The 23,152-nt window shown below is 46.5% G+C and overlaps 1 protein-coding gene across 2 annotated transcripts in view; it reads left to right on the top strand.

Annotated features, from left to right (window-relative positions):
- Window positions 1-23,152, top strand: part of Ccdc149 (coiled-coil domain containing 149) — an 87,678-nt gene that overhangs the window by 12,751 nt on the left and 51,775 nt on the right. For both annotated transcript variants that reach the window (XM_050150204.1, XM_050150203.1), the window contains exons 2-3: window positions 16,464-16,625; window positions 18,115-18,153. In XM_050150204.1, the coding sequence (XP_050006161.1) occupies window positions 16,464-16,625; window positions 18,115-18,153 (201 nt within the window). The remainder of the gene's footprint in view (window positions 1-16,463; window positions 16,626-18,114; window positions 18,154-23,152) is intronic.

Here is a 23,152-nt window from a genome sequence, read left to right as displayed (position 1 = left end):
CCCCCCCCGCCTTCCTGTACCCCCAGCTTTCCTGTACCCCCAGCCTTCCTGCACCCCCAGCTATCCTGCACCCCCAGTCTATTCCACCTTTCCATCCTGGCCATGACTGCCAGCTCAAGATCCAGACGTGGCAGTCTGACCATAACTTTTCCTTGCTCAAGGAGCCTCCACTTGCTGTTGGCTCTCACTTTGGCCCCAACTTTGCTGCCAATTAAAGCAGGTCTTACTTTCATCCAAACCAAATGGACCAACTCTATATTGCATTTCTCTTTCCATATGTCTAGCAGCAGTCCTGGCAAGCAGAACCACTTCCTGTATATGTGAAGATTGGTTCCCCTCACCTTCCTTTCCGCAGGCTCCGTCCTCTGCCCAGAACTCTCACACCCCTTCTTTTCCTTACTCGCATTTCAAGGCTCAGCATCGGTGCCACTGCCTAAGTTGTCTCCCTGCTAGCCATCCCATAGCATCCATTTAGCCAAACTTGCCCTGTCCTAATGTCCCTGTGGGGGCTTAGGCTGAGATTGTTCTTGCCTTGCCTTCAGCCTGGAGTTGCTGCAGGAAGGGCAAGGCTATTTCATTGTCGAATCTTCACTGGGCCCCTTGAAGCATACCCCACCCCCCAGCAGTGAACACATTCAGAAGAGATGGCAACCTCAGTGATTTGTGGTTAACACTTCAATTGAAAGACTACTGAATCAAAATAAAGACATTATATTTTTTATGAGAATAACATCATCTGGTTTTTTCCCCCCTCCAAGTCTCCTTCTATCCCTTTCATCCCACAGGGCTCTGACTTTCAGAGTATAGATTGTGATCTCTCGGAGGTGGTAAGTCAAGCCACCTTCTGATAAGCTCTCAGGATTTATGCGTTAACTGTAACTCACTTCCCTCCTCCCCATTTCCCTCCTCCCCACTTCCCTCCTCCCCATTTCCCTCCTCTCATTCTTTCCGTGCTGGAATTGTACTGTATCAGAGATACTGCTAGGGAAAGGCAGGCAGAGGCTGTGGGTGGGAAATCATTTGGTTATAAAGAGCTATTTCTATAATGGAATCTGACCTGCCCCTGAGTGTTCACCAGGTTTTTCCTCTGCTCTCGACTGGAATTAGCTTGCTCTAAAGGTCGTTTGCCACCTAGGCTTGACTCTTCGGCAATGAAGTTCCACAATTTCTTTCTTTTTTTAAAAAAGATGTATTTTGCTTTTTGTTTTCTTCTCTCTCTCTCTCTCTCTCTCTCTCTCTCTCTCTCTCTCTCTCTCTCCATGCTAGATGAGGGTGACAGATCCCTTCCTGGAGCTGGAGTTACAGATGGTTGTTAGTCACCTGATAGGAGTGCCGGGGATTGAACGAGGGTTCTCTCAAAGAGCAGCAAGGGCTCCTACCTCCTGAGATGTCTCTTTAGCCCCAGTCACACAGAGTCTTTGGTCTCTGTGGTCATTTTCTCATTAAACAAAATGTTAACAAAGTAATTCTTCATACCTATTTTTCTGCAACTGATATTTAGAGGCATTAACTATATCCTAGGTACTTTGCCAAAAGTCGGAATGCACAATCCAGAAGGCCATTCTCCCCACAACTGTGTTGGAGGTTAGACCGAGCAGGTATTCCTGGGAATTCCAAGTGTTTATGAAGTACCTAAAAATTCAGAGCCCTTATTTGTGGTTACTCAGCAGCATCTAGGAGCAGAGAGCTTTATGTTAATTTCAAATCACACGTTTTCCTGTGAAACCAGGAATTTGTGCTGGAAGGTGTGTGCTCAGGTATCTCTTACCCTTGCTTTCAGACCTCGGGAAAATATCTTTTCTCATGTTGGTTCCCACCTCACTTAGGCCTGTGCCACAAATATTGAGTTGAAAAGCAAGACTTTGGAGTATCAAGATGGAACAGATTCAAAATTGTGGTCCCTCACGTTGGGGTTTGACCTGGGGTTCCTTCCTGGATGCCACATAGGCTTGCAGCAGCACCAATGGGGTCAGCAGCCCTGTAGTTGTGACTGTATCCTAAAGGGGGCATCATAACGCCTCTCCTGGTGCAGCTGGAAGCAGGGATACCAGATGACCTAATAATACTCAGGGTTTACTTCCCCACCCTGGACTTGCTTCTCCCTGGCCATGTAGGGTGTCCTCAGGCAACATAGAAGGCTTGGCCATGGTGGCCTAGATTTTTGAATGAGGAAGGATTTGGGAAGAAAAGTAAATGACTAAAGCTATTATATAGGCATGATACATATCTTAGGTAATGATGGGTTTTGACCTTAATATTGAGTAATATAAATTCTCTATACACTTCAAATTCTCAAAATATGGATGTGTTTAAGGAGAGAAATCTCTAATTTACCCAGGTCTCACTGCTGTTGACATAGAAGCACAATCTCCCATTTCTCGTGTTGTTATTTCTCCAGAGTGAACCTGTAGTATATGCTGTTTTATCTTTGTCCCTAACGTGCAGGCAGTGAAAGCACACATTGTATGTGGAACGATCAATGAAGGTTTTACATGTGTATGCAGCCGTGTGGCCTTGTGTTTGTTTACCAGTGTGAACCTGGGAGAGCCAAGCCTAAAAAGGAGGCAGACTAAAGTCTCATGCAACAGCCAACATTATTCAGAGCATTGGACAGTTGAGAAGGGTCACCTGAATAAAGTGGATAATCACAAAGTCAAGTCATGCTTTTTGTTTTTCTGTAAGGCATATGAATAACAACAGCTGTAAAATCTCTCCTATCTGCTACGTCTGGAAGGAGCATGGAAACACTTTCCATGAACAGTTCTGTGTTTCAAAGAAGCTGAGGTCTCAGGATTCTTGTCTTGTTTTCTTGAGTTTTCCCACAAGCACTCAGAATTCTCACTGACTCCATTCTTGTACTGTATTTCAGCTGCCTTGCGTAGATATAAAATCCAGAACATTCCAAGCTCTCCAACAGGTTCTATGCCCTTACTCAACTTGTCCCTCTTCTCCACTCCTCCCAGAGGTCACCATTCTGCATTTGTCACCATATGGTATTTTATTACTCACTTCCTACCCAGTGGTAACTCAGATCATTCCATGGTACCTATTGTTCCTTGTCACCAACACGCACTGTGGTAGGGCAGGATTCTAAGCTACTGATAAACCATACCTTTGTTAAACCTTAAGTGTATGCTTTTGAAATTGCATTGTTTCCCACTGTCAGAGATGTCAGGGGTTTGACAGCAGGAGCTCTGAATCAGGCTTCCAGGGCAGTGAGGTGAGAGTAGTTGGTGTGATATTTTTGGGAGCAGGGCATTGGCTTCTGCCTTTCGTGGATCACTCTTTAAGTGTGAACACCTGGGTTCTGTGGAATATCCTGATGCCAGTTCTTGCCTGCTTGTGAAAGGGCATCTGAGATCCCAGTATGTTGATTGCACAGTGGTGTTTGCAGGAGAGCAAATTCTAGATGCTTGCTCATCCCAATTATAAACTTTTTCTTGGAAAATTCTAGAAGAGGGAGCTGGAAAGATGGCCCTTGCTTTTTAAGAGGATCTGGGTTTAATTCCCAGCACATATGTGATAGACTCACAGCCATCTCTAACTCAGGTTCTAGGGGACCAGTGCACTTGTCTGGCTTCTGTGAGCTCCAGGCACACAAAGTGTGTATAGACATGCAGGTAGGCTAAGCATTTTTGCACATCAAATAATTTTATAACAAACAAACAAATAAAAATTTCTTTAAAGCATGAAATAAATTTCGGAAAGAGAAGAGGCTTCCATCTTGCTGTCTGCTACTTTGTACATTTATGGGCCAATCACAGGGTCTGCTTCATAGGTCCTCCTTGTGAGGGCCACATGAGCCCCCGTCTGCTATGGCTGAAACAATTCCAGGACAAGCACCGGCTTGAAATTTAGTCTTTGTACCTTGCTGCAGTGTGGACAGCGACCAGTACTGATGATTCTCAGCGTTCCTGAGAGTGGCTCATTTGTTAAGAGTACTTACCGCTCTTCCTGGGGACTGGAGTTCAGTTCCCAGCGCCCACGCTGGTGACCTCTGACCCCCAAGCCCATTTACCACTGCTGTGTCCACATCTCCCTTTCTCTGCATCTATCTCCTTTAGAAACGGCTAGTCTGCCATCGAATCAGCTGTCCATCTGATATTTCTGTTTGTGCTGCTCCAGAGATGCTGAATTCCTTTACCGGTGGGGAAATATGTGAGCCTGACGTTTCCTGCCTCAGTGCCTTCTGAGTGCGGTGCCAGGAACGTTTAAGTGTCAGACCTTCAGACTACACTTGCAGGCTAAAACAGCGCACCTAGTGACATTTAAATGCTGTTTTGATGAATGGCAGTGACCAAAGTGATGGTGGTGGGGGCCAATCAGACTGGAAGAAAACAAAACCTGTACCCAGTGTTGGTTTGAGTTCCACCGGTGGTGGTCTGTAGTCAATGGAGATTTTTCACCTTCCGGAAAAAGTCATGGTCTCAGGCCACCCACAGGGACTTTCTGTTAACGTAACCAACCCATGTGCGGTCGACAGCCAGGGAAATAGATCTGGGCGGACGAAGAATCCTCCAGATACATCTTTCCACTTCCGCTTGTCCCCTGAAAACGCTGGCGGTTTGAGTCCCTTCCCCGCATCCCAGACTGAGTCTCCACCTGACTTGTTACTGTGGGCTGGTTCTGAACTGACAGCTCTTGTTGAGGAGAATTTCTCCCTCATCAGTCATGCCTGGAGATGGCGGAAAGAAAAGAAGCAGGGCGAAGATGAAGCGGGAGAGCAAATTAGCAATGCTCCGGGAGAGACGCACAGGGCGCGGAGCGGGCGAGCAAACAGCTCCCCGCCTCAGGCTGCGGCTGGGGACACCTTCATCCTGCAGGCGGAAATTCAGGGCCCAAGTGGTCCTTTAGGGATGTCTATGAGGTTCTCATCCAGAGAAAACGACTGTAATGATCACGATTGGTTGGAATCCTGGCAGATGGTTGCAAGAGCTCTACTTACTTGGGTAATTAAAGCGGTAAGGATTTGCATGGTTGATTTGAAGGATCTCGAGGCTGCGGATGCCCGCGTGTGGGGCGGACTGGGATGGAGCACCTCCTTGTTTTAGAGGATATGCACCTGGCGCCAGGAGGAGAGGATGGGGGCAGAGACTGTTCCCACGCAGGCTCTATCTCCAGCACTCTGGTCCACTCATGAGACTGTTTAGCCCCGCAGGAGATGCAGAAAGGTGGAGTCTGCTCTCAAACCTAGGAGGGAGACTTTTCTTCTTTTCGGTGGTTCGGACACAATTCTCTTGATTACTGTGATGACAGGATGTGTACTATTGGGAGTCGGGGCTGTGACTCAGGTGCTCAAGTGCCCTTTGCCTGTTTAGCACGTGGAAGTAGGCAGCTGGAGCCCCAGTATGATCAAAGGAAATGGCCGGTAGTGTTAGAGTTTCAACATTTCATTTTAGGCGAACTGTTTAATGGAGTCCTTGCGACCCTCCTATGAGTGAGATAGGGTGGTGTGGCCCGAGAGCCACCTGGGCTGGCCTGCATTCAAATCTCACTGTTGCCAGGGACAAGCTATAATGCTTTGTTGGTGTTCTGGGTTCCTTAAGAGCAAATCCCTTGAAGACTTTTTTTTTTTTTTCCCCTCTGTAGAGGAAATGACAGTCCATCCCCTTTGGGACGGAGATTTTGATCAATGGGGGCGGGGTGTTTGCAAGGAGCTGTGTTATACATCAAGGCTCCAGAGTGATGAAGACCCTGTCTATGTTTTATGTGCAGAAGGGGGGATAACCCCCAAGTACCGGGTTGGGGAGCAGCTCCTTGTGTTTTCTGGATGAGTGATGGCCATGAAACCCACATGGTGTTCCCCAGTACAACTCGGCAGCCTTGGCAGATGCCTTCCTGTTAGCTCATCCTGGATTCCCTTTGTCAGCAGCTGCCTAGGAAGCAGAGAGAGTCCTGAAGGGGCCATGTTTCAGCTGTCTGAGGAAGTAAACTTCTTCTGTAACACAGCCTGGGTCCCCTCTGGCTTCCTGCGTTGGAAGAAGGTCTGAGAACTTAGAAGTTGATATTTTTCCAAAGGGAGCGTTCCTGCCAGCAGAAGTGTTAGGGCCTTTGTAAGGATGGTTGCATTTGTCCGTTTGTTTTTATTCATTTGCTAGGCATATACTCTACCTCTGAGCTACAACCCAGACCGCCAACCCTGTCTGGAAACCTACAGTCTTTCTATTTGACCCAAGTTGGCCTCTTACTCCAAATCCTGTTCCTCTCAGCTTCCCGAGCGCTGGCTTCACAGGCTTGCAGCACTGCTCCTGGCTCTGGGTCTTTTTTATCGTTTCTTTCCCATTCCAGGGGAGGCTGAGCGGCTGCCGTTTCCCAGCTTTTGAAGTCAGCCTGACTAACATGTGCCACAGATTCTGCTGCTCAACCCTGAAGAGCTGAATTGAATCGTCCTCCCATGTGGGGAGTGCCAGAAAATCCCCTCTGTGTGACTGTTACATAATATAGTATGTAAATAGATACAGGAGCGTCTGTGTGCACGCTGTCCCATCCAGTGTACCCTAGGAGCCCACTCGCTCAGCAACGTAGATGGGAACGGAACAACCTCTGCAGAAGCCGGGTGATTGCTGTGCTGTCTCCTGAACATTTGATCTCTGTAACTAACTGGAGCCTCACACCCCACTGGCAGGCGGCGTCTTGGCCCCAGGCGAGGTTGGATTATCCTCACACTGGTGACAGCAGCGTCCCTCTGGGGAAGCAGTGAGCTTAACAAAAATGTGCTATCTTCAGCAGAGGGAGAGGAGTGTCCTGGCTCACTGTGGCCAGCAGAAGGATAGGCAGTGTCTTTCCCTGGCTTTCTACAGACCCAAAGGAAGCAGGAGGCAGGGCAGGAGTGGAAGTGAGCTGGTAGGAGGGAAGAGGAGCGCTAAGGAGAGAAGGATTGAAACAGAGATGCAGGTACCGCTGCTCGTTATTCACCACTTCAGTTAACCAAGACTGTCAGGGAATTTCACATACCCCCCAGCTACTGCGGTTCACGTTATAAACTTTTCCAATTACCTGAAATCTCACTTAACTTAAATTCCAGCACATCCCCTGGGGCCTTCAGATCATCAAAGTTTGCCTGTTGAAAGCAATCCCAGGGAGGGGGAAGTGTGATGGCGAGTCTGAAGAAGACGGATCATAAAAAAGTCATCTTCCCGGATGGCAAGAGAATCTTAAGACACTGGTTTAGGATTGCTGGATCGTTAGCTAAAAGTTACAGAGCTGAACGGCAGCACGGCAAAGGGCCCATGCCGTGAGAGATATACCCATGGAGGATGGGCTTCGGTGGGCAGGAAGGGCCCGTGCCGTGAGAGATATACCCATGGAGGATGGGCTTCGGTGGGCAGGAAGGGCTCGCGCCTAAGTCTTGAGGGAGGCACATGGGAGGCTGCCATTCTGCAGGCAGAGACTTCAGTAAGATGCAGGACACCATACCTGCCCCACACGCTGGTTTACTCTGGATGCCCAACTCATACCTTCAAGAAGGTAAGGGCACGTATGTGTCTCTCTGAGGGACAGTCCTGGGTGCCTGTTTGGCAAATCTGCAGGATAAAGGTGAGGAAGGATCTGTATGACCACAGAAATGAAGGGAAGTACCGTGTTCAGTGCTAAAAGGTCAAAACCCAAATCCCATTTTGATGACTGTGGGAATTCTCCCGCATTCTCGCCGTGTATACACTGTGGCTTGTAGAACTGTACATTTCCCCTGCAACGTGAAAAGCTTCGTGAGTGAGTAGGCCTTTCACCTGGCAGAGTGATATTGTCATCTACAGAGTTTACCTTCCAGGACAGAGCAATCATGTTACAAACAAAAAACCACAAACATTCCCATAAAATAATCCCCATAAAATCCCAGGTTTGTGATTTGTGTATAGCCGTGTTTGGGCCATGGGTTGCACACAGCTGGTAGAGATTTAGGCAGAATATCAAATCAATGGCTGTATCACTAAAATATGCAAATACTAAATGTATATTTCTGTATAACAATGTATGTGTACATTCGGTTACTGGAGACTGAGGTTGCGTCTCTATTATTTAGTGTGTTCTGAGCTCTCACTGTGGAACAGAGCCTGTGCTTGTCTGTGGGGATTCAGTGTTGTGTGTGAAAGGCCTGGTTGCAGAGGCCAAAGGCGTAGAATAGGCAAGTGGGCAGGTACTGTGTCACAGCATGTATACGTGTGGCTTGCTTGTGCTTGTGCACACCCCATCCCACTTCTGCTCTCATTGAGGTGTATGCAGAATGCTGTGCAGCCAGCCAGGGGGCATTCTTCCTCTACTTGGGGGTTAAGAGGCTTTTGGAACACATTCCTGAGCACTGGATCAACTAAGATGAGAGAGAGAGAGAGAGAGAGAGAGAGAGAGAGAGAGAGAGAGAGAGAATGAATGTGGGATTCCTTTCTGTATGCTGTGAATATCATTGGTTGGTAAAGAAGCTGTTGTTTGGGGCCTGTGATAAGGTAGAGAAGAACTAGGTGGGAAAAACTAAACTGAATGCTGAAAGAGAGGAGGCGGAGTCAGAGAGAAGCCATGTAGTCTTGCCAGAGATAGACATGCCGAATTTTGCTGGTAAACCACAGCCGTGTGGCAATCCACAGATTAACAGAAATGGGTTAAATTAAGATGTAAGAGCTAGCTTAAATTATGCTTATGGTATTGGCCAAGCAGTGGTTCAAATGGAATAGTTTCTGAGTGATTATTTTGGGTCTGAGCAACCAGGAACAAACAAGCAGCCTCTCATACAACAGAGAGTTGGGCAGGGTGGATAACGGCAGGAAGCTTTCATGGGCAGAAGTGGAGCAGGTGAAAGAGCAGCTGCAGCCAAGTCAGAGGCAGGCTACTGCCAAATACTGAGGGGATGTGGCGTGACAATCGCTTTCCATTCAGTGTGTGTGTGTGTTTTTAAAATATTTTTTATTTTCATTTTTTTTAATGGTAGGAGGAAATCAAAATGACTCTGTGGGTAAAGGTGCTTGCTGTAGAGACTGATGGTCTAACTCAATCCCTAGGTCCTACATGGTAGAAGGAGGCAGCCAAGCATTGCTCTCTGACATTCTCTCTCTCTCTCTCTCTCTCTCTCTCTCTCTCTCTCTCAATGGATGCATGAATGAATAATTTTTTTTAAATAAAAAAAGAGTGGCAGGGCCTGATTTATGCTTTTTCAAAGCTCCACGATGTGGACTGGGCAGATAGGAAATGCAGAAGAGGCTGTGATAACCCCGATGTTATAGTGCAGAGCCAAGCAGAGGTTTCAGAACAAAGAGGTTGCTTATTGGAGTCAGAGATGGTGTGCTGATTGTTAAGGGCTGTTTACCAGTGCTTCTGGTGGGGCAGGAAGGAGAGGTTCCTGGAGGGAGATGGGGCAGAGGAGAAAAAGGGCACCGACAACAGCCGGGAAAGTAGAGGGTAACCTGCTCTTGTCAGCTTTCCCTTACTGCACTCAGTACCTGAGAGAATCTATCAGCAGAGATGGTTCTTCCTGGCATTTTAAAGACTGCATCCTTGGCCAGTTGGCCCCATTACTTTTGAAGTTTAGGATGATGGAGGTGGGGAGTGTGTGTTGGAACAAAGCTGCTCACCTCACGGCCAGGACTCAAGAGAGAGAGAGAGAGGAGCATCTTGCCCTATACTGTCCCTTCAAACAGTACGCTCCCGTGACCCACAACCTCCCACAAGGCCCTGCCTCTAAAAGGATCCACAGCCTTCTAATATTGCTGTGCCAGGAAGGAAACACATGGGCCCTTGGGACATTTAAGATCTAGCAGCTAAAGTAGCTCTAAGCAGAGTGAGTTTTCAGGTAGCAAATATTGGGACTACTCCTGCTTGTGACCCTCTTCTGTGTGTGTGCTGTTCCCTTTCTAGGAGGCTTTCTTGGGGTAGCATGCAGGCTCTTGCATGGTGGAGGAAAACCAGCTTGATTCCTTCTCCAAAAAGTGCTCACTCAGGACCAAGGGGTGCTCACTCAGGACCAAGGGGCGCTGTTTGGTGGAAAAGGTCCCTTGGCAGACATACTCCCCTGACCCTGAGCCACCTCCTCTCTCGGCCACAGCCAGCTAGTCGTAAAGCTGTCTAAATCCTAATGTAGTGTGTCAGGTCGTCATTTAATTATTATGGTCTTCCTTGTAGCAATTATGATTTGCTTTATGGCAGATAACAGGAAATGGGTAGATAAAAGCCACTCAATGGCCCAAACTGTGGGATTGGGTTCTTAAGGTGACAAGTACGACTGCCTTCACCTGTGGGCGTGAATTAACATCACACATGAGTTACAAGCTCAGCTTCAAAAAGTCATTGAAATGCAATTCAAAAGAAATCTATTTTTGAGTGGATAATAAAAATATTTCATGATATCTAGTATACATGCCAGAATCGGGGCATATTTTACGGAGCTCCATTCGCTCTTTCTGGGTTGCCCCGTCTACTTGGTGTGTGGCGTCTCCCTCTCTCCTGCTGGTAGGTATGTGCCCACCTGCAGCAGTAGGAGTCCCAACAGCCCACAGATGTCATTGGGAGACACATGCTCCTGCCCCTGATCACCAGCAGCTCAGAGGTCGACGAAAATGAAAGGGATTGCTAGCGAATAACCATCCTTTATTTCTCAGCCTTTTTTCATGAGCCACAAGAAGGTTCCAGAACCTTAGCAAGGTTCAGAAACAGTCAGTAAAATGGATCCTCCCCGAGTTGGCCATTTCCCCAATTCCCAGCATTCATTTCTGTTTCTCAGAGCTCCTTTATTTGGAGACCATTGTCCTTGACCAGTCTGTCTACCATAGGACCATGGACAAGGGCCCTGAAGACACTATTGAACAGAAAAGATGCCAACATGGGAGCTCAGCTTACCCCTTTGGCAATTCCTGAGCCAAACTCCCCTGTAATGATACCTGGTCGTGGGTGTTCTGGGCTTTCCCTCTCTACCTCCCCTCCCCCTAATCTATCCCTTTCTCCACTAGTCAAGCCTACAAGTGCTGATATTCTCCCACTACATTGCTATGCTTCCGCGTCTGTCACTGTTACTGCCCACCAAAGCATCCTAATCTCTGCATGCAACTCTGCCACCTCCCTACCTCCGCAATCATGAGATCATTGGCCTCTTTGGGCTCAGAGTCCTCACCTTTGAAAAGGGGTTCGTCTCACCCCTTGTTACAGAGGCCAACCACAGGGAACAAATACAGCACTTTGCATAGACAGGAAACTGCTGAGCTCACCCCAGTGGTGGCTACTGTTACTATTTCGATCAAATAAAGTCCTTGTTACTCCTAGGAATGCTGGACATGTGGCGGCAAACCTTCAAAAACCAACGACTTTGCTCCTTCTCCTTTCTTGAAAAGAAATGGAATGTTTCTTGTCTTGAAATGGGAAAGAGGGCGGAAAAGCCACCATTCCTATTCCAGCTGTGAACTTGGCCAACAGAGTTGTTAGCCGACTTAAGATCAGTAGCAAAAGAATCTGGAGAATATGGCTGGAGAGATGGCTCAGTGGTTAAGAGCATTGCCTGCTCTTCCAAAGGTCCTGAGTTCAATTTTCAGCAACCACATGGTGGCTCACAACCATCTGTAATGAGGTCTGGTGCCCTCTTCTGGTCTGCAGACATACACACAGACAGAATATTGTATACATAATTAATTAATCAATCAATCAATTAATTAATTAAAAAACAAGAATCTGGATAATAAAGGTGGCTAGAGGGTGGAGTCTTTTCCGGGGCAGTCACATGACTCATTGGCCCACGATATGTTCCCCAATCATATCAGGCTGTGTGGCTAAGGCGAATTTCACGTGTGTCTTGTTGTCCGGGGAATGCCCTGTCTCACCATGTTGTATTAGACACGGTGAGGACAGACCCCATTAAGAAACAGCAGAGCTGGAGTGTTCTCTGGAGGCCTGCTGGGGCAGACCACGCTGCAGAGTGCAGCAATGTTGGTGTCCTGAAGCCCCAGTGCCTTTTCCTCCCACTGTGGGCTGCATGGCAAATTGTGCCCATGCTGTGCAGGCCAATATGAGTTACCCCCTCTGATGGCAGGACAGCATTTTTCCCCATTAGAAGATTCTGAATGATCTTCTCCTAGTTAGAGACCCTAGGTTCCTCATTCCTGGGAGAAGAGAGGCTGAACAGCTCAGCCGAATCTGCACCCTAAGGCCTCATCTCTCTCTACCTTCACCCCAAAGAGCCCCCGGCCAGCCCACCCTTGCCAGTCATTGTACATTCTAATGTCTTTAGGAAGCCTGTGCCTTTGCTTCCCTGCTGCTCTGTTTGCTTCCTGTTGCCTATTATAGTCACCTCTGACCCTTCTTCTCCCTGACCTGCAGGCTCCATGCCACTGCCCCTCCTCCAGCGAACACCTTCGCTTCTGAGATTTCCCCACTTGTCTCCCCTGAGCCATCTGAGTGGAAGTCATGGCAATCACAGTTAATGTGTTAGAGGCTTCACAGATGCTAGCTCGCTTCTTACATGGTCGTGCCAACCCCTTGAAGGTGCTTCTCCATCTCTGTGTGTGTACAGGGAGTCTGGGCACACAGTGGCTAACTGATCACATAGCTAGGAAGTAGCAAAGCCAAGACCGGAACTCAGACATTGCTGGCTCCTTCTGCCACAGCTTCCACCATGACTATATCCTGCATTGTCCCTTGGAGGGAAGTGTCTACTGCCCTTACTAATGTCCAGGGCACAGTAGCGAGGGCTATTAGTTAATAATATATTCTCACATCATTATCAACGCCTGCCAACTATGACCACAGCAAAAACTTCAGCATTATTCTGAGTTCATGGTCTGTCTTGTCTTTCCTTTTCTTTTCTCTTCTTTTCCTTTTTCCTTACTTGACAAGAACTTGAAGTTGTTTGCTATCCTGAAAGAGCCTTGGACTTGGAGTGAGACAAGTACACAGCTTACCTAGCTTTGACCAGCCAGCTTTGGATAAGTCACTTCACCATGCCGAGTCCCGGTTTCCTCCTCTGTACACTAAGGAGCCTGCTGTGGGTGACTCAGTATCAGGGAGTCTGTAAAATGGGGGTGGTACCGTATTGCCACAAGGCCTGGGGAAGCTCTAGATAACATGTGAAGGGTCCTCACCCATCCATGTGAGTAGTGCCTATGTACATATATTCTATGTGTGTTATATATCTGTGTATAATAGGATAAAGGAGAAAATCCATACATCATCAGTTTACAGCGTTACACCATATGCATGTGTCTGTGCATGCACACATCTAGATACATGTATGGAGAGTACCTGCTGTGCACCGTGTCTTTTTCCCAGCACTGGGAATCTGGAATGAATATGATGATGTCTCTACCATCACAGGGGAGATACTGGAAGTAACCAGTCTCTAAGACCAAGCATAGCTCAAGACCCAGACATACTACAGAAGGGACAGGGAAGTCAGACCAGGCGGCTGGCTTAGCTCCTTCTCTGTTGCTGTGCTGAATACTGTGACAAGAGCAACCAGGGAAGAAAGGGTCCATTCTAGCTTGCAGTTCTAGCATGGTGGGGAAATCAAGGCATCAAAGTTTGGAGCGGCTCACCTTGTGTCTGCAGTCAGAGAAAGAGAACCATGAATGCTCCCTGCTTCTGCTCAGCCTCTGTCCTCTATTTTTACACTCCAGACCCCTGGGATGTCCCCTATGGAGGAAACCTTTGCCTCTTAGAACCCTTGACATTTTGTTCCTGTGTCCTCAGTGCTGCCTGTGGATGCAGATGTCTAAGACAATTCTTCCTGCGCTCAGATCCATTTTGCGCTGTTTTGTAAGCGAGGCTTCAGCCTAAGGTTTATCCTGCTGATAAATAGTGTTGGGCTAAAGTTTTGACAACCAGGTCTCTAGAAGCAGAAGAAAGACTGACCAGTTGCTTTCTAGGACCATCTTTTTCTCAGTGTAGCTTCATTGTCTGTTCAGACTGCCTCTGCTTTCTTTGAGTATGTGTGTGTGTGTTTATGTATGTATGTGGTGTATATGTAAATGATATATATGTATATATAATACATATACTTTTGTAATATAAGTCCATCACCCCAACTCCTTTGTTACCCCCAGACCCTCCCCAGCTTGTCCCCTTCTCACCTTCATGCCTTTGTGTCCTCTTTTTTCTCTTTTGTATACCGCTGTGTCCAGTTCTTGCGGCCTCATGGAATGTTTATGGATCTTTTCGGCTAGCGCTTTTGTGGGTAACCTTAGCTGTGCTGAGCTCTTGAGCGGCACAGCCGTGCCATCATTTTATCGCTCTCCTCCCCATCATCGAGCTCTTTCTGCCCCCTCTTCCATGATGTTCCCTGGATGGAGCTTTAGCTGTCACCCCTGTCATATGCTCAGGGATGGGCCTGCAGAACTCTCCTTTACAAACTCTAGACCACTGTGGCTTGCAAAGGCTTCCAGGTCTGGCTTCTACCAGCTTCCACAGAACCAGAAACTGTTTTTTTTTTTTTTCTTTCTTTCACAGCCTCTAACTTGGACTGTTCCTTGGGAGAGAAATGTTTTTTCTCTTGGATCATTCAAGGGCAGGGAACCTGAATTTCTGAGTACGAAGCAGCCTTTGCTGTCCCTCCATGAGATGGGTGTTCTATGCAGACTTTCCTACTGAAATGTCTTGATCCAATTGAGATTCTCTTCCTTAGAGTCAAAGACACTGGATGTGTATGAACCCATAGATGGGACCTTCGTGCTAGCCCCGGGACTGGGGCTGCTGACTGGGGGGGAGAAGAGAGCAAGGGCGGATGGGTCAAGCGGTGTGTAGTGCGCTTTCCCCTGTGACATCGCGATGCCTCCCTCCCCCAGGACACTGCACCTTTGATATTTATTTGTTGCCGACTTGACTCTTGAGAAATCACTGTGACAACAGGATTATTTTGCGTCAGGCAGACAATGTCAGAGTCTCAAAAACTGGAGCGTTTTAAGGCAGGATTCCAACCTCATTACTGTGGGGAATAAAATTCCACCAAGGTGAAATGTCCTTTCTCAGAACTCAAATCTCCCTCAGCACGACTTTTCTTTCCCCTTTGTTTCTGAAACTAAGCAATTACTTTTTTTTTTAGGAAAAAAATGTGCTAATGCACAAGACTCTCCTTTTTTCCCCCTTTCATTTATTTGAAATTGAACTTAACAAAGTCGGTTCTGAGCGAGCACTATATATGAGTAATGCTTTTTGTCCGTAAAGAGCATTGGCTCAAATGGTATGGGAGTGCCGGCTCTTGCTCGGCTTTGTGTGAGCGCCCACAATGACAAAGCACTCATGTCAGGGTGGATAATGAAACTATAAATTGTTTTCATGAATGCTTTGAATTTGGTCTTTTATGGGGAAAATTCAAAAGGTATTTAGTACCACATCTCACATATGTGAGTAACGCCAGGCGGTGTAATATATCCAGTAAAAGCAGAATCTCCTCTGAGCTCACATGGGACTCAGTCCCACTCATGATGGGACTGTTGACTGGGCTTCACTCCTGCAGGGAAACACAGAGACACACAGTGTTGTTGCTTGAAGGCAGGAGTTCCAGCCGGCACTGCCCCGGCTGTTGAGAGAATCCAGAGTGTGGCAAAAATACCGACTTCTGAAATTGCTCTCTGGTGATGGATGGGTGCGTGTGTTTGATCCTTGAAGAGGTTTTACAGATCAGCGCCGAGTTAGTGAACAAATTCTCCAGAGGAAAATGACTGCTCGGTTTCATGGGTGGGAAGGATCGAGTGAAGTGATTTATGGCTCAAAGAGATGATTTTTCATAATATTTGGGGTTATTGTTATAATCGAGAGCATATTGACTTATCCTCAAAAATTTAGAAAATAAAAGCAGAAAAGCACAAGGAAAAATTTTAAAATTTGAGGGAAAGGGATTACTAGCAAGAAATGATTCCTATCAATATTTATAAATTTTTCATTAAATATGCTTGTGTGTATTGCTTTGTAAAATTTTAATAAAATTTTATGTGGATGTATAAATATATATATACTGGATAAATCTGGGATCCTGGCACCTATTTATCCTTATATGTAATTTTAAAAATAGTTCTAATTTATTATTATCATAAGCATGTGTATTGTGTGTGTGTGTGTGTGTGTGTGTGCGCGCGCGCGGGGGCGCGCGCGCGCACGTCACGGCACATGTGCAGAGTCAGTGGAGGAAGTTGAGATTTGGCTCTCTCATTGCACTATGGACTCAAAAATCAGACTCAGGTCATTAAGGTTTGACGGCAAGTGCCGCGTCCTGCTAAGCCATGACCTGCTAAGCCATCTTGCTGGCTTATAGTTCTATTTCTTAACTTATTCGCAAATACATGATTGTATCTGTCCCAGTTCATGAATGTTCGCGGACAGCTAAGGTTTGACTTTGTCTTGAGAGAACTGTGTCAGGCAGTGCAGCAACTGTTCTGTAATTTACTGCTGGGAAGTGTCTAAAAGTGTGTGATCCCGAGCCATGAAAATGGGGGTGTGTGGAGCACAGTGCCCTGGGGCTGCGACGCCCACCTGCCATTTCTGACCAGTGGCCGTTTGTTCTGCAGTACCTGGTGTGTAAGCGGAAGCTGGAGAGCAAGAAGGAGGCCCTGCTGATCCTCTCCAAGGAGCTGGACACCTGCCAGCAGGAGAGGGACCAGTACAAGCTCATGGCCAACCAGCTGCGTGAGAGACACCAGTCCCTGAAGAAGAAGTATAGGGAGCTGATTGTAAGTCTGGCCCTCTCTGCAAAGACCGGATAAGGGGCTGTGGTGATTTCCTTTTTTCAAAAGCCACCCCTTGCCAACAGTTCACTAGGTAGCCTGGTATATGCCTGGAACCCTAGCTTGGGAGGTGGATCAGGAATTCAAGGTCTTCCTTGGCTACCTAGTGGGTGAGAGGCTTGATAACCTGTCCCAAGCAAGCAAGCAAGCAAGCAAGCAAGCAAGCAAGCAAGCAAGCAACAACAAAAAAAAGCCCAAATCAAACCAAACCAAAGTTTAAAAGAAGAAACGTGCACACCACCTGCTTCCTCTACAACCCGCTCCACATGCATGCAGTTCCAGGCCGCTGGACCTAACACATGTGAAGATGCACATATCCATGTGTGTTTACTGTGGCTGTTTCCTTATTATTTTATTATGCACTTTTCTTGTTATTTTAAAGAGTAGTAATATCTTAAATCGGTGCCAGTCCAGAGGCTGCCAGCTGCACATGGCTTTCCAACTTAACTAAGTTAATTGGCATTAAAGAAAATAAGAAACTCAGTCCCTCATTGTCCTGTCCTATCCCATGGGCTCAAGCCCCACAGGTGGCTGGTGTCTGCTGTATGGCGGGGGTTGAGCGCTCCTGTGGTGGCTGCTGTTCTGTTCTCCCTCAGCATGGGGTTCTGGACAACATGTGCCAATGCTGCCTGAAGCATGTTCTCTTTACCCAGCACTTTACAGCAAAGGCTTCCTAGGCCTTGTAAACAGGCTGACGTTACCTATGTTAGCCAGGGTTCTCCTAGAGGAAGAGAGCTTATATAATGAACACACAAACACATGTCCCTGTGTGTTCCTGTGCATGTGTGTTGACATGTGTATGTATGTATACATGTGTGCACTGTATTTTCATATGTGCGCATGTTTATGTGCATATATGTGCTTGTGTCTGTATGCATGTGCACATCTGTGTGCATATGCAATATGTTTATATTTGTGTGTATTAATGTGTGCACACATGCCTGTGCATGCCTATATGTATGTATGTGCATTTATATGTGGGTGCATGTGTATTTGTACATGTATGTGTCTGTCTATCTATGTGTGTATACATGCATGTTTATGTGTGTCTGCACATGTGCATGTGTGTACATGAGTTTATGTCTGTGTACATATCAGTCTCTATTCTTTTTATTCTATTTCAAAGAACTTTAACCAAATGAATAACTATTTCAGTTTTATGCTCTGCTCTAAAGTAATTTTGATCCATCTAGATTTCTCTTTTAGAAACATCATTTTGGAAAATTCATGTTTGGTCTTGATTGAGCCGACTCTCTGGGGTCCCCATCAAGTGGTAGTTATTTTTAAAGCATCGTCAAGCTTGCCTTCCCGCCTTACTAGCTGCGTGGCTGATGGGGATTTAGATTCACATTGGTCCAACTGAGGGTTGAGATTCTGTGGTGAGTCTGGGTTTATTCTTGGGAAGAAGTAAAATGTAGTATGTGTTTCTTTGTAGGATGGAGACCCATCACTTCCCCCTGAAAAGAGAAAGCAGGTAAGATTTCTTCTTGGTATCAGGCAACTCTCACATCAGGGTGACCATTATCTTGACACAGTTCAAAGAATCGGGAAACCCCAACTGTCTGGCACAAAATTCCTTTTTAAGTTTTCCTGGAATCTTTTCAGGTGTTGGGGGGATGTGGATGTAAAAGGGACCAGGAGAGGCAGAAGGGATACTGAGAACAGCCCAACAAGATGTGTGGGGAGACACCAGCTGACTAAACCCCGGGACTCTGGGGGAATTCTCTTGAGAAGCTGGGAACTGAGTGATCGGGCTCCTCTTTTGGAGGAGGCATGGTGACTTTTAACCATGTCTCCTACCAAAACTCCCGAGCTGTTTTCTTACTTTTCTCTGCATGGTGGCCATTGGTCTATTGGTCTACCCTCTTTCTTACTTCCTCTTGTATACATGTGGCTATTCCATTGGGCTTCCTGTACAGGCCAGCGTCTGTCCTACATGATTCTGATTGTTCGCCTTTGCTGTGCTTTTCCTGTCTCTTCATCCTTTTGCCTTAGTTCCTTCTGTTCAAATGTTTCATATTTGTTACTTTTTTCAGATAAAACTGAGAAATATTTTTATCAAGTCTTCTTATTCTCCTCACAGAGATCATATTAAAATTTTCTGAAAATTGTTTCATTAAATTGCTACAAGTGAGCATCTAAATTTGTTGAGTGACTTCTTTAAAAATTGTTTTGAAGATGCTGGTTATCAATAAATTGATTAAATCTGTCAAATTATGGGTTAATTTGAACTCCCTCCTGTGTGTGTATGAAAAGCAGTGATCTTTTTCCTAAGACAGATTTCTTGGACCTTCCCTTAACTTTGCAGTTTTTCTAATTTGCCTCGTGCTGTGTGTTTGAGGTTTTATGTGCCCAGGTGGTGGCGATGTTAGTGGTGGCACATTCTGTTCCGGCAGGCCTCTTCACTTGAGCCAGACTTCAGAACCGGTGGACATAAACCAAGACACAGACAGCAGCCATATGTCTTCGGCTGTACCGTCAACATCCTATGGTCGTAACTGATGGGTGTCAGTGAACACAGTTGACTGCTAATGTGCAAGATATTGCACATAAAACTCCTAGGTTCATTAGCCTGAGATATCTGATGCTGGCGAATAGTGTCAAACACACACACAGCCACACACACACTCGCTCACACACACACACATTCGCTCACTCACACGCACACTCACTCGCTCACACGCACACTCACACATACACACATGTTCTCACTCGTGTGTGTGCACACACTTGAACACTCGCTAACGCGTGCATGCGCGCGCGCGCGCACGCGCGCGCGCACACACACACACACACACACACACACACACACACACGACTTTCATCTGTAAATAGCTCTGCTGTCCACACCCACCTGTCTATGCTGCCGGCTCGTACACTCCTTTCTGCTCTATGTGACTAGTTTATAAAGCTCCATGTTTTATCTAGTATAATTTTTCTGTGTGACTAATTGATGTTTTTTTCTAAACAAAATTACATGGGAGTTTATCATTACTGTTTAAAAACTGAAATCCGTAATCTTGGCTTGCTGGGTGTTTTCGATAGCTGTAGGCAGTCATCTTCCCTGTGATTTCAGAGTTTGTTAGTATTCATGAAGGAGTTTTCCAGTTCTAAGTGCATTCGTATTCTGTGACTTTATAATGACACATTTACATTGACTGAGGAGAATCTGATGAATTCCAGTAAGTCTGTCAAGCTGTGTCCTTACCGTTCTAAAAAATACAAGTTCAAGGTGCCAAACATGAGCATTGTGGCTTTTAATATGGTGCTCAGTTCCCTTCCCTTTGGGGATTAATATGATGCTGAAGCTTGGGCTGAGCGTCCTTCCTGCCAGGCTGGGAGACATAGGATTGGGTGCAAATAAGAGAATTCCAAGCTGTACATCTGGTCAAAGATGTGATGGTCTTGAGGAACCAGAATCTCTGAGATGGTGCAGTCAAAGGGCTGTGTGACCGGCGGTCTCCTGAGGTTGACAGTACCGTTTCTCTCTTCTGAGGTATATTTAGCAAATAAAAATGCAGGGTACCCAGGTAGACTTGAAGTCAGATAGCCAATGAATACTCTCTTAGGATAAAAAAACATTCCATACAATGTTGGGGACACACATACGAAAGTGTAAGTCAACATTTACCTGAAGTTCAAGCTCATCTTACCTGAGAACTCTATTTTTGTGGCAACTATGAGGACCCCTTCCTCTTGTAGTCAGCCTCCTTCTATGGCTGTTGCCCCTGAGCAAGAGAGGCGGGATGCCCAAAGGTCAAGCCCTTTCCTCTAGGTAGGCTCATGAAGACTATTTCCCATTCTTGGTCTAACCCTCAAGGGTTATTATGCTCTTGGCTTAGACTGGTCATCTGGGATGGAAGGGCCATTAGGGGTCAGCAATGATGTGCTCTAGAATGTGTGGCCTCAAGAAGGCATTTCTGGGTACCTCAGCATTCTCCTCCCTAGAATATGATAAATATGGTACCCAATGTGCGGAGTGTCCATGGGGGGCAGATGATATGATGCAGGTAGATTGCTCAGTGTGCAGTGCTTGGCACAGGTGAGCTTTAGCGAATGTCTCTTCTCCTCCTTTCCTCCTCCTCCTTCCTTTCTTCCTGCACCTCTTTTTCCTTCTCTCCCTCTTCTGTTTTTCTCTCTTCTTCCCTCTCTTCCTCCTCCATGTAAATAAAAGTCATTCTCTCCTCTGATGCTAACTGTGCATGACTCCCAGCTCTCTACAGAACATGATGGCCTTCTTGGAGCCTCCCTAGAGTTGTTATTTGTCCAGTACTCATGGGAGGCCAAAAGACAGCTGGCCTGGGGAGTAGGGAGATCAGCTTGAGTGGCCCTAGGTCTGCCCTCCATGTCAACTTTCTTGCTTAGGCCACTAATGACATTGGAATCATGAACCCTATCCTTTTGACCTTGACTCAGGGCAGTTCCCTGGGGCTTAGGGAAGAGCATAGGCCAGGATTGGCCTAGGGTCCATTTCAGGTTAGACAGGCTGGGTTAGGCTTTCTGCAGAGGTGAGGTGGCTCCCACTGCACCCATGAGATGGGTGCTCGTGCACAGTGTCATGGTCCCCTGCTTTATGTGCCTTATTGAAATGATCTAGGAGTAACATATACTAAATATAGTCAACCTTCCTGATCATCCATTGTTACTCACTCTTCCAGGCCCTGAGGGTGACCTCGTTTAGCTCCTTCCCAGTCAACCAAGTCAGGCTGTGGTTATGGTCAGTGCTGTCTGACCAGGGTGGAATTGGAAGCTTATGGAGATCAAGGACATAGAAGTCATGTGACTAGCTGGTGAGGAATTAGAGCTTGAGAGCTCCTTTGCATTCCAGCTGCTGGTGGTGACTACTGGGTCTCAGGAAGACCTTAGTGAGCACTTCGCATGCACCCAGTGCTTATTTTGGCAGGAAGGATCTGGGGTGAAAAGAGCCAGAGCAAAGCCATTGACTTGTTGGACTTGGTGCTCTCCAAGTCACCACTCTTTGGTCTCACCTCTTGTCCCTGCATCAGCCCCCCACTTCAAGGTATCTTGGTATGAATGACCAATAATGCAGCCATTATTCATTCTAATGGTGTTACTGTGAATAAGCCAGTAGACAAAGTCATTAAATATAGGCTGGCAGGCAGTAACTGCAAAGGAGAGAAAACTGTGGTCCAAGATAGATTCTGGCTGTGCAAATTGGGGGAATAAGTAGTATTGAAGAATAGTCTTGGTATTAGGAAGAAGGCTCTTTCCCTTTGAAATATTTTAAAATTTTGTTTCTGATAGAGTCCTTAGGCCAGTGAATGGTTTTGAGTGGTCATTTTAAAGTCCCACTATCTCAGCCCATTCAGAACGGGGAGGAACACGCAGTTGTGTTTTAGACCCTGGTTCCTATTTAGCCCAAACCAGACAGTATGTGTGTTTATAAGGGGAGGCATGCTCATTTCCTGAGCTGCTTTGTGAACAGGAAGTGGGGGAGGCACACCCCTGACCTGGTGCCTCCAAGCCTACATGACATATTGATCCCAGATGTGAGCCAGAAGGAGCAGTGTTTACCCCTCCAGCTGCAAAGTGAATGCACCTGGCATGAACAGATGGCACTGAACCAGACCCGACTGCCAAGTTAGCAGAGGCAGCGTGGAGGTCCCAAGATGTGCACACGGCAGAAGAAGGTGCCCGTTTTGGATCTTGTTGTCCCGTTGTCCTTATGTCTGTGATAGCTATCCTGACTTGGAAGGACCTCACTCTTGCCTATTCATTTCTTGAATGAGAGATGCTGTGACCATACCTTGTCGTACCTTCTCCATTTTTTTCAGTTCCTAGGACCAGTGTATCTCATCCTTTTCGGAATCAGAGATGACTCTACAAACATGTCCAAAGCCATGGGCCCTCACTCTAGAAGAAGCCCATGTGCGTGTCACAGAAACTTTCCTTCCATTTCACAGAGTCATAGATCCCTTACAGCCTACCTCTGACTCCTTGGCATGTTAGGAGCTGCAAATGAACTTAGGGTTCTTCGTATATTTTGATAGAAAATAGTAACCTTAGTTATCATAGTGCTGTGTGCTTTCTAAGAGACCATAGAGGTGTCCATGCCTATGTGGGTAAGTCCTGCTGTGGTCTGAGGTCACGTTGGTGAGGTGCACCTTACATAAAGGCAATGTCATGGGGCTTAGATGATATTTTCCAGCCCGGTGAATTCAAGTATAATCTTTTGCTGGCTGGCTGACCCTAGGCAATCTGCATAATCTTTCTGAGCCACCATTTCCTCCTCATCAAAATGGAGATACTGAGACATAGTCATGAAGTTCTTTTGAGCAACTTCTACAGGGAAGCTTCTAAGTGCTGTAATTAGTCAGGGTTCTCCAGAGGAACAGAATATATAGAATGAGTCTATTTAACAATAATATATCAATAATCAAGATACTTGGGAGTTATCCTGGGAGTTAGACAGAAACAAAGTCACAGTGTCACAGATCAGACAAATATATATA

The sequence above is a fragment of the Alexandromys fortis genome, unplaced genomic scaffold (genome assembly GCF_014885135.2).
Source record: "Alexandromys fortis isolate MF-2015 unplaced genomic scaffold, M_Fortis_MF-2015_v1.1 scaffold_0, whole genome shotgun sequence".
In the NCBI taxonomy this organism is placed as follows: domain Eukaryota; kingdom Metazoa; phylum Chordata; class Mammalia; order Rodentia; family Cricetidae; genus Alexandromys; species Alexandromys fortis.
This window is presented reverse-complemented; position numbering and strand designations above follow the sequence as displayed.